The 12320-nt window shown below is 39.7% G+C and overlaps 1 protein-coding gene across 1 annotated transcript; it reads right to left on the bottom strand.

Moving 5' to 3' along the window:
• Positions 1–651: 651 nt before the first annotated feature.
• On the bottom strand, positions 652–1895 carry LOC147688626 (uncharacterized). The gene is made up of 2 exons (XM_086939949.1): positions 1674–1895; positions 652–1619 (listed from the first exon to the last, which is right to left on the bottom strand). Exons 1-2 carry the CDS (start codon positions 1801–1803, stop codon positions 847–849), a joined length of 903 nt encoding a protein of 300 aa, XP_086796075.1. The 5' UTR covers positions 1804–1895; the 3' UTR covers positions 652–846.
• Between the last annotated feature and the right edge of the window lie 10425 nt (positions 1896–12320).

Below are 12320 nucleotides of genomic sequence, written 5' to 3'. Positions count from 1 at the left end.
AATAGGACAGACATAATAAACAGGACAATATTAATAATGTGTTACAAAAACAGACTTGCAAATGCAACAGATGCACATATAATTAGTTTCCCGCGTGTTCATGTGTGGTGCAAACTTAATCTAGGTTGGTTTAATCAAACAAATCATGCAAACACTTATTAATATATTAATTCAAATTATGAGAGTATGACATCACAAGCTTAAATAAAATATTTCTAAAGCTCGCTCTATCAACTCCCTCATCTGGTGATTTCAAAATCACCAAACAACACCCAAAAAATGTTAATTAAAAATTTTATCTATTGAACATGTTTCAGGCTTACTCTGGATTAGTATTTAAGCTCTAATTTCATCTATCTCATAATTAGTATTGAGTCTTACATATTACTAATTCTGTATCCTTTACCCTTTCTTTATTCAGCTAAATTGGATCCTTTCCACCTTTGAATCCCCAACCCCCAATGAATTTATAAAAAAAACTAAGTTTTAAAATTGCATAACTATATTTTGAATTGCACCAACAAAACAAATATCAATCTGAGTTTTGTTTTTTTTTTTAAAAAAAAAAAAAAAAAAAAGTAAATTTTTGAAAATTTTTGAAAAATTAATACATAGTATATACCCCCTCTCTTTTTTTTTTTTTTTTTTTTTCAAACTAAAACATGTTTTCTTCGACCTAGTGTCTTACATAGAAGTGTTTCCAGCTAACACAATTTCTTCGACCTTGTGTCACCCTAACACAATTTCTTCAGCCTTAAGCCAAAAATAAACCTCAACTTAAAGAAAACTAACACAATTTCTTCAGCCTTATGCCAAAAATAAACCTTAACTTAAAGAAAACTAAACTTAGTCATTGTCACCATTTTCTTTCAAGACCACCTGACTGCTACTGCGCTCCTCCACTATTGGAGAGATAGTTATGTAGGCCCATTCTGGAGACTTGTATTTTACATTTGGTCTCAATGGTCCTTTGCTTTTCCTGGCAATCATTTCAATCTTCTCTTCAGCTTGCTCTTTTTTTTCTGAATCACTCTTCTGACTTGACACTTCATATTTGAACTTTAAATCTTTAGGCCAGACATCACCTTTAGGCCAAACATCACCTTTTCTCAAGAGTTTCTTCTTAGGCTTGCTTTCTTTACAATCAGCTTTCCAAGCCCTTTTTCTGAATTTTCTTATTTCAGACTCTTCATCACTCCCATCTGTAACATTTTCTGAGACTTTAAATCTGTACCAAGGAACTTCTTTACTCAGCAGCTTCACTCCGTTAGAAACATCATCCTTACAGCTGGTACTTGGTAATTCTTCCTCTTCTTCAGGAATCACCATTAGCTTCCCAGTTTCAGGATTCTTGTTCCCGCATTCAGAGCTACTCTTCTGCTTTTCAATACTCTCTTGGACTAGATTATCTTCTTGCTCAGAATTTTCTGCTTCTGAATCTTCTCTTTCTGCTTGACATTCTTCTAGCAGATTTTCATCATTTTCTGAATCTAGAATCACAATCTCTAGATCTTCTTCATTCAATGTTTCATTCACATTGACATCATCATCCAGATGTCGACCACCTTGTCGATCTTCAAGATCTGGATTTTTGACATCATCATCCAGATGTCGACCACCTTGTCGATCTTCAAGATCTGGATTTTTGACATCATCATCCAGATATCGACCACCCTGTCGATCTTCAAGATCTGGATCTTCTTCAGGAATTTCTTTTTCAGAGTCTGAATCAGTTGTAGTGTCTTCACTGTCTTCATCAGTGTTATCAGGTTCAGATACACAAAGGGTATTACTGATATGCATCCATCCAGTATCTGTTGTCACTTGACTTGCTTTCTGCCACCTGGGTACTAGACAGTTTCTCTTCCGATGAACCTTTGTTCTGAGCAAGTCTCTTGGCAATAGATCATGAGCCTGCTCCTTTTCCACATCTGTTCCCAACTGATGGAATACAGAAATTGTATCATTTTTTCTTGTTGGAAAAGCTTCCACCCATTTTGGAAATAAACAAATGATGACTAAGACATATCTCAGTTTGTTTTGTTGGGGCATTTCAAAGAAATCTATTTGAATTTTTGCAAATGAACCACCCTCCCGGCCTATGGTTCCCATATTCTCAAATATCTTTTGATCTGGATTGTTTTTCTGGCATGCGTTTTTCTGACATGTTAGACATGTTTCTCTTAACAGTTGAATCATTGTGTCTCTTGCTAAATGACGTGGACCATGGTACATCTGTGCCATGTCAGCAATCATGCAATTGGACATAACAGGTCCGTCATCTTTGTAAACCCTTTCATCTACTTCTCGCTGTCTGCAACCTTCTTTGAGCCATGTGTTTTTCTCCTCAACATGTGCCTCATCTTGTAATTGTTTTAACTCTTGCCATGTCTGAATTGCAAAGATTAGTATGAGGATGCTTGAAACATGTTCATTGAATTTTTCCCCTTTGATTGCAACCCTCTTCTGAGCACTAAATTTAACAATGGTACCTGCGTGCTCATTACCTTTTGAGACATGATCATTTTTCTCTCCATTTGCAGCACATTTTATCACTGCTATTTTATCAAGAAGCTCAATTTCTTTGTTGAAGTCTGGCATGCCCTGAACAGGAGCTTCACACAAACTCTTTTTAAATTGCTCATTGGCTTCAAGCTTTATTTCTGTCAGGACAATTTGGTCTTTTACATCTGCTTCTGTCAATCTTTGCAATGGCCTCATAATTACTGAGAAACCACTAATCCATTGGCAATAGTAACCAACCATGCCTAGGAGCATTCTTACCTGTTTTTGTGACTTTGGAGATTCCATTGCCTGAATCATTTTAATTCTCTCAATAGTTACCTGTCTGGGAATTCTCTCTCTCTCTTGGAACCTGAAAGCAAAAATTATTTGACTCTCCGAGTGCATTGGGACCCAATACCACTTACTATCATGTGGTATCTGACAAAGGATCTCTACTGGTTTGGCCACAATAAGACAACAAGGGATAACTATCTTGTTAACTTTTCTCAGGTCCTGTACTATTTTGTACGTTTCATCTGGCTTTCTATTTCCCATATCTGATGAGTCACAAAGACTATTCTCAATCTCTTTTAGGACACCCTGCTTAATGAATGTTTCAATAACAGGAATTGTTTCTGGCCTAATCTTGTACTGCGGAACATTAGGAAATGAGTTTCCCTGCTTGTTTGCAATTTTAACTGGATCAGGTCTGTTTTCTTTGACTCCACTGAATCCTGTATCTGTATTGTATTTCTGCTCATTAACATAACTTAAAAATGGCGGCGAAGATATCTCATTCTGCTGAATCACCACCTGTCGCTGAATTTGTAGCTGTTCATTCAGCAACTGTTGCTGCTGATTTATCTCATCCTGCATCTGTGGATTTTTACACTCACCTACAAAAGCTAAAGTCGCTTTTTCCTTCTCTTTTTTCTTTGTCCATTTTGTTTTCCATTTATTCAGACTACCCCTTTTTCTCAAAGCCCAAATTAAATCTTTTATATGGCCAGAGGCAATCCTACCTGTATTGTTCAAGCCTTCCATGTCCTCATCATCCTGTAATCTTTTTAATCTGTCTATACTAATTGTATTATCCAGTAATTTATACTCACCAGGCTGTGTCAGGTCAACGTCAGTGTTTTCACTAGGTGAAACTAGAGTCATCACTCTCTTTTGCTGAGTTGAAATCATTATTAAATTATTTTCAGGTACATTACAATAAAGTTTTTCAGCAAACTTTTGAATTGGGATCGTTAAAGCTGTGGAACTAGTTTCATCTTTTCTAAGCACTGGGGGAACACGTTCAATTGTCACAGGAACTGTCATTGCTTCCATGTCTGACGTTAACTGCTCCATTAAATCATTTGTAAAACTTATATGATCATGAATATTAATTTTAGAGGTACTAGGCATCTCATCATACCTACCTGTTGTGACACCTTGAGAAGAGGTATGGACTGGGACTCCATTAATCTGGACTGGGACTCTTGGCTTTATATTAATCTGCTTTCTTGGCGTCACATTAATCTGTTCTGGGGATCTGCTTTTATTTCTGTCCTTATCTATATTTACAACATCATTGTTATAATGATCAATTAATTCTTCTCTGTCAGGTTTATTATTTACATTCGCTAATTCAGGAAATGAATTTTCATTAAAAATTATTTCTTTTGGGGTAGCATCTGTATTTTTATTATGCTTACTAATTACTTCAATACTCACCTGTTTATTCATTAATTTGCTCTCACATGTAGCAACAACCCTTTTAACCTTTTCAAAAATATTTTCCATTTTCTGATAGCAGAAAAACATTTTTTTCGTCTTTGAATAATAATTATCCATGTTTTAAAATACTCACCTTTAATAATAATTAATTTCAATAATAAATGCGTTCACTTAATTGCCTAATAGCGTTTACTGATCTATTAATTAATTTATTTAACAAGGTCAGGTGAAGTATAACTTTATAACCTGATCAATTTAATATAACTCCCAATTTACCTGCATCGCTAATTTTAATAAACCTGGAAAGGAAAACATAAATTTGCAAAAACAATAACAACGCAAAATATTTATTTATTCACAATAAATATCAACATATAATCACATGTATTTTAAATGTACTTATTTTTACTTGCACACCTTCTGGAACATATACCTGTAAAAAGTAAACCTATATGTGCTCGTGCTGTTAATACTATAATTTTATTTACAACCCTAACGGCAATTTATTTTTACTTAATTTTGTACTAATTAAATAATTAATGTCCTTATTTTAATCACCTTTGCTACTAATATCCTAATCAGTGTCTTTATTTGTTGTATTATTTACTAATTATCAGTGGTAAAATATCAAAATAATTTTTTAATTTAAAGAATTAAAGCTTTGAGCATTAATAACATGGGAAAATCACTTCTGAGGAATGTAAACAATGTGTTGTGTATTTTGACCAATCACCATGTGGCTACACAACACTCAGCCAATGAGAGTGCCTATTGTCTCCTCCAATCCAATCACGGCCTCTCTATGACACTGCAGTGTCTCTAACCAATCAGGACACAGCTAGCCTCCAATGATACAACATGTGACTGCATACCTTCCCCGTGACACTGAAGTGTCAAAAACCAATCAGCACAAAGCTAGACTCCATGTGACTGCACACGTCACTACCAACTTTCCCCTATCCCTTGTAATGCATCTCGTCCCCACGGAGCCCCACCAAGCCTCCTCCCAGCCTCAGCTCCTCAATGGGAACCAAACAAATGCCAACAAGAGCGTGCCACCACAGCACAACGCTGCACACTTCTAACACTCGCTCACTTCTCAGAGCTGTCAACTTTAATTTACTCGTGCTCTCACACAGCGCAATAGCAAGACCTCGCTTGGCACTTCCTACACACGCTCCTCAGAGCTGTCAGTTTTAATTTACTCGCGCTCACACAGCGCGATAGCAAGACCTCGCTTGGCTTCAATAACGAAGCCTCGAAGCCTCACCCAATGAGAGCGCGGCTCTCCCGTGACGCGACGCGCTAGTAACCAATGAGAGCACGGCTCTCCTATGACGCGACGCTCCAGTGCACAGCTTCAGCTTTAATGACACGACGCGTTAAAAGCGGGGCAAGAACTACAAGCGGACTTTTGTTAAACTTGGACAATAGTGCGCTGCCAAGTGATGTAAAGCTTCTCCGAATTAGAGCACAACGCGCGCCTACTCAATACACGGAGCTTCGCCGGCTCCTGTGGGCTCAACCACCTCGCCCAATCACAGCGCGGGAGCTTGCCGGTTCCTCTGTGGGGGCTCGTCCAGCCTCGCCCAATCAGAGCGCGGCTCTGCCGTGACGCGACGGCGTCTCCTCCAATGGCAGCGCGGCGGCTGACGTAATCAGCCGCTGCAGCTTGTCAACCTCACCACTCACTCGCAGGCCTCCCCCCTCCTTTACAAACACCGAGAACGCTCGGTGAAATACAGAAGAAAACGAAGGAAGAGAAACAACGCACAATTTAGAGGGAAACGAGCAAAATATTTAGATAGGCTCGAGGCAAGCGCATGTAGATAGGCGGATTGTCAAAAAAACTTAAAATGAATATTACAAAAGGGAGCGAGCGCGCAACAATAACAACAGGGAAATCCAAGGATGAGGTCAAATCCACGCAATTTAAGAGATAAAGAATAATATAAAAATACTTATAACACTATTTTAAACAAAGATCGAGCTTTAACCAATAGGAGCGCTTGCTCAGTCAGTGCAGAGACATTAACCAATCAGAGCGCGGCAGGCTCTGACGTATGCAGCAGGCTGCAGCTGCAGGCTCTCTCCCACACGCTTTCACTCCTAAAACAGCCCCTCCCTTACAATTTTCGATCAGGGCACTTTTAAATGAATTTAAACAGTGCACAATGTTTCTAAATGTATTTAAGTGGCGCAAATCACTATATATCACCCTAAAACAGCGTTTTCCTTACTCTAAGGCTCAAAAAACGTTTCCAATCAATTTATAAAAACGCAATTAATAACAACATTTAAAACAAACCATTTGTCTGCTTCTCTAACAAAGAGATAGTTTTAAACATTCATCCAAGTATTCTTAGTGTGGAATAGACGACGCTATTCTCACAAAATAGTCTCATTCACTAGTAAGGCAATTCTTACCCCACCCTTCTAACAGGTAATAATCAAAAGAGTCTCATTTAAAAGCGGACACCTAGATCCAGCAAGTTCAAACTCAACCCAGTTGACATTACAAATCATTCACACACTTTCAACAAAGAAAACCCTGTTCATACACACATGAATTCTTGGCAGGACTTGAACCAACCACAGAAAACATCAGGCGTTGATAAGAATAGACGACGCTTATTTCCTTCCTCAGGACTCTAACCTTGGAAGAGAAATCAACGCTTATTTTTCCTCCTAGGACTCTAACCTTGGAAGAGAAAACAACCCTTACCCTTCACACAAGCTTGGATATATCTACTACTCTCTTCACAGAAAGCTTTAAAACAGGCTCACCAGGTCCCTCTGCTTAATGCTACAATTTCATAGGCAATCCTCACTATACATTCAACCATTCAATCTAAGGTCCCTAAACTTGTGTTGTACGCCCACAACACGTGATATATGCTATACCACAATTTTGAAACAGACAAATGCACTGTGTAACTCTTCTAGCTACACTACCTTGCCGGCAATTAACCAGGAATCTTTCACACTACTGGAAAAATTCCTTAAGACTACATATAACAACCTGACAAAACCAAAAACTTAACATATGTTAAACATCAATCCTATGTCTATACCAACATATATGTAACATGCATGTCAAAAACAACATATAAACCGTCTGAAGCTACCAAATTGATGGAGCCTAAAAACTAAAATTCTTTATAAATGATGTCATAATTCACTATCACACTTACCAGGCCCATAAACATGAATGAGGTGAATGGATTCTATATGTTGTGTAACTTTTAGCAATAAACTATCTACAAAAACAAGTCCAGCTTGTCATTTTGAAAAGTTTATTCTTTAAAGTTCATAAGCAAAATCTTTAATAACTCACTTTATTAAAATCAAACATTTAGTTTTATTAATTCAAATCACATTAATCATTGGCACAATGTAAGCTGTCAGAATTAATCAAAATAATGAGTTTAAGAAATCATTAGCTTTTTCTCCAAGTTAATGTTCAAACCTGAAAGGGAAACAAATAATAAACAGTTGCATGCTTACACTCTCCCAAGGCAATCCGACAGCGCTTCGCCCCTCTGGAAAAGACAGCCCCGAACCCCACAAGAGAGCCAATTTTATATCATTTTTCGCTCTCAAAACTAACTAAATGTTATTATTTAGGAAAGTTCAGCACTGTGATTGGTTTATGGCCATCAGGCCACCTCAGCTACCAGTCCAGAGAATATGCGCGTCACCGTGCCATTGTCCATTCAGAGTGACAACAACTTCCGAGGCATTTGCAACAAAAAAGTTGCCAATCCACTTCCACCAGAGCTCGGCAGATTCACGCTTGTCACTTCCTTGGCCTTGAATAAGAACAACCAGAGCAGTCCATGGAATAAACTCCATTTAAAAGTCTTTCTTTAATAAAAGTCTGAGCCACGAGAAGCAAGTTTAATAACCTCTTGCAAAGTTTTTTTTTCTTTCAACGTGCAGCTTGGCTCAGCTTCTGCTCAGTTCAGGCTGACCAATTTTTCTCCAAGCAAGAACTAGGCCTCAGCTCACTCTTGAGCTATTATTTAAACAATCAATCAATGTGGAGGGACTAGGGATTTAAGGGTCTGTTTCATTCCCCAGGGAAAGTACAAGGTTTATCAAAGAGGAAACAGACACTTGTAACACTAAGCCATTGGTTATGTAAATTTTAGAGTAACCTCAAAAACCCTATGCAATTTGGAATATAGCGGTATATATGGTTCATCCGCCCCGCATATGGGTTATTGGCCGTTATCATTGGTTACTCTAAATGAGTGATTTAGCCAGCCTCAACCGGAGGCACCTCTGGCATATAGTGCAGTGTCCAGAGAAGGAAAAAAGGTGGTGTGTCAATAAAGGGGGGGTTTGTTAAAATAACTGGAAAATCACCCTAATTAGTTTTATTGATTGGTGTGATTTCCAGGTTGTTAAAAAACTGGTACTACTAAGTTGATCGAGTTACTAGATCACAGTAGTTGGGAAAAACACTTATTACATAAACGTCGACATGTTTCTGCTCCGTCGGCCCATAGGGGTCTATAGAGCATTCGTCAGGACTAACAATTGCGTCTAGTGCTGGCTCTGCCCTTCCGGGGGCAGAGCCAGCACTAGACGCAATTGCAGGCACACGCGGCTCTGAGTCCTGAGGGCCCCCCGACGCAAGCAAGTACTCTCTGTTACAAGAAACCAGAGGAGTCAATACCCTGCAAAATATACAGGTTATTAACGTATTGCAACACAAAAGGTGTGAGTAATCCAAACACTGTTTGTCTATTTTACTGTTAGTCCTGACGAATGCTCTATAGACCCCTATGGGCCGACGGAGCAGAAACATGTCGACGTTTATGTAATAAGTGTTTTTCCCAACTACTGTGATCTAGTAACTCGATCAACTTAGTAGTACCAGTTTTTTAACAACCTGGAAATCACACCAATCAATAAAACTAATTAGGGTGATTTTCCAGTTATTTTAACAAACCCCCCCTTTATTGACACACCACCTTTTTTCCTTCTCTGGACACTGCACTATATGCCAGAGGTGCCTCCGGTTGAGGCTGGCTAAATCACTCATTTAGAGTAACCAATGATAACGGCCAATAACCCATATGCGGGGCGGATGAACCATATATACCGCTATATTCCAAATTGCATAGGGTTTTTGAGGTTACTCTAAAATTTACATAACCAATGGCTTAGTGTTACAAGTGTCTGTTTCCTCTTTGATAAACCTTCTATTATTTAAACAAACACAAAAGAGTGATTAATTCAAGTAAAGCAAACCCTTATGTACCACCCAGTCCCTTATTAATTATTAATTAACCCACTAATAAAAACATTTAGCAAAAGCAAACATTTAAAGCAGCACAAAAATGACCACCATTCTTCATGTAGTCCAGCTTTATGATTCTGAAAGAATAAAAAGATAATTAAATGACACAGACAGACAATACACAACATAAGACTTACATATAAGCACATATAAAAGCACATGCCATGAATGATCAGCTGCATGTTAATGGTGACAAAGACAATAGGACAGACATAATAAACAGGACAATATTAATAATGTGTTACAAAAACAGACTTGCAAATGCAACAGATGCACATATAATTAGTTTCCCGCGTGTTCATGTGTGGTGCAAACTTAATCTAGGTTGGTTTAATCAAACAAATCATGCAAACACTTATTAATATATTAATTCAAATTATGAGAGTATGACATCACAAGCTTAAATAAAATATTTCTAAAGCTCGCTCTATCAACTCCATTAAAATATGTCATGTTTGGTATCAAACAACTTGTCTCATCTCCCCTGATATTATTTTCATGCCAAAGTTGATGTGACGTGCACCCAGGTGGCTACCTTTAGAGGTTGCCCACCTGGTTGGCCTAGCTTGTCCTGTGCTCTGGCTGACAGCCTGCAGCTGCTGCTACCAAGACAGGAACTGCCCCCATGCCAGGAGGTGTAATCACTTCTAGGAATCAGAAACAAAGGCCGTCCTGGGAACAAGGTGACACCTCCCTCCCTGACATGATGGCTAGTGAAGTGGCACATCAAGGTGGTGAGCTTCAAAGCTTCCCCGCCTCTGATATGCATACAGGCTTCCTTCCAAAGGAGGAAACAGCCACCCCCCTGGCCACAGGCACATTGCACCCAGGCAGGTGGGAAAATTATATAATCAGGAGGGGTACTCCCCTAGAAGGGTAGCCACACTCCTAGGGTTGGCTACCTGGTATTTGCAGCCAAGGAAAGTTTCTGCCATTTTTTTAAAGTAGCATAATAGGGGGTTGTGGGTAGCAAAGGTGGCAGACACCCTATGATGTGGTCACCTAAGCGGAGGTTTAGCCGCTGGGGTTAGTAGCCCATTGGCTACTTCCCCTAAAAACACCCCCCTAAATCTAGGATTTAAGGCACCCCTGGTGCTAGAACCTCTATTCTGATTCAAATTGCAACAGAGGACAAAGAAGAGAGCTGAGTCTGCAACTACAGGACCTGTACAAAACAAAGACTCTGCACCTGTGGCAACCGCCCTGCACCAGGATAAATGTGACTCGTCCTGGACCAAAGACCAGTTCCCCCAGAAAACATGGACCCCTTTGAGAGCCAAAGGCAACATCAACACCCTTGAACTGGTGGCACTAGTCACCTGCAGTCCACAGGTAAAAACAACATCCTGGGAACCAACGAATCACTGGCCAGTGAGCCGTCCGAGGGATGGCCCAAAAATACATGGTATAGTGCAATGTGAGAAAGGTAGTCCTGACCTCCAGAAAGTTTCAGGTGGCTACCGTTTCCCCTGAACCTCTTACTGTTGCCAAGGCTTGTTGGTGGCCAGCCTGGCTACTCCTGTCTTCACTTGACTGTGAACCTCAAAGGAACTCCGCAGCACATTCAACCAACCACCTCAGTGGCCCTGTTGTCAACTTTTTGCACATGTTTCCTCACCAGCACCCTGCAAGTGGTAGAACCAGCTCCCCAGTGGCCTCCGCTTCAGCACCAGGGACAGCCAGAGCAACTCTGCACCTGGGCCCTATGAGCCAGGTAACATTCAGATGACTGTCATGGCCTGGTCCTGGGACCCACATCACCTTGAACCCCTATGGGTTCCATGCAACTCGACATGCAAGTGACTGATTGTCACTGGTGCTTTTTTACCATTGATCACAATGTTAACGTTCTGCAGTATTGAATTGCATTGATTTATTTTTCATTCTAAAATCCAGGACTGTGGTTACACTCAACTGATTGCCTTCATTTTAGTGTCTAAATTTATATTAAAATCTGTTTTATTTTTATAAATTGGTGTTGGATTCCTTTCGAGTAATCTCAATTACTTACCGTCCATGTTGGTACTCTGAAATGCTTAACACATGTTCCTCTAGTAAAGCCTGACAGCTCTGTGCCACACTACCAGGATGGAGCAAGGGATTTATTAGTGTGAATCCAAAGGACCTATTAGGGTATTGTGAAAGTATTACAAAGTGAAGGCTAGCCAACCTCAATGCATAATGCTCTGCTTTCCGACAGGAACTTTAACCACTTCCTGGCTGATGCATCTGTTAAACGCTAAACAAGGCCCTTAACCCGTTCCGTGCTTCGAACATCCAACGGTCGTCGCGTGCACTACCTCGCTAGTGCTGCGCACAACCGTTGGACGTCCGAATCCCGTTAGCGCAATCGAACGTCCGCACTGGGGCGGAATGTTTGTGCGCGCTTAACGGGTTAATAGATCTTTTACATGATTCTTAAAATGCACTTGTTCTTGCGCTTTTACAACTGACTGGCTCATTCATAGCACCACGGTATGAAAGAAAGAAAGAGAGAAAGAAAGAAAGAAAGAGAGAAAGAAAGAAAGAAAGAAAGAAAGAAAGAAAGAAAGAAAGAAAAAAAGAAAGAAAGAAAGAAAGAAAGAAAGAAAGAAAAATTAGCGACCAGCAAATGTTCAGGTCTCCAAGGGTGGACTCTACCAGTCTTCGGATAGCCTTGGTTTGAAAACACTACTGAGGAGCGGAGGGATGTCTCTGTACAATGCTTGGAATGATGTCGGCAATTAGTGAGCTATGTAAATCAAGCCATCTCAGGTAAAACAGAATGTCTTTTAGGAGA

This window comes from Lissotriton vulgaris, chromosome 10, assembly GCF_964263255.1.
Source record: "Lissotriton vulgaris chromosome 10, aLisVul1.2, whole genome shotgun sequence".
NCBI classification, from domain to species: Eukaryota; Metazoa; Chordata; class Amphibia; order Caudata; family Salamandridae; genus Lissotriton; species Lissotriton vulgaris.
This window is presented reverse-complemented; position numbering and strand designations above follow the sequence as displayed.

What these genes read in the sequence shown, in the direction of transcription:
- LOC147688626 (XM_086939949.1), bottom strand. Translation starts at nt 1,803, where the DNA reads ATGCATATCAGTAATACCCTTTGTGTATCTGAACCTGATAACACTGAT. An exon ending in AGATCTTGAAGATCGACAGG is followed by an intron (nt 1,620 to 1,673) that starts GTGGTCGATATC and finishes AAGATCGACAAG; the next exon opens with GTGGTCGACATCTGGATGAT.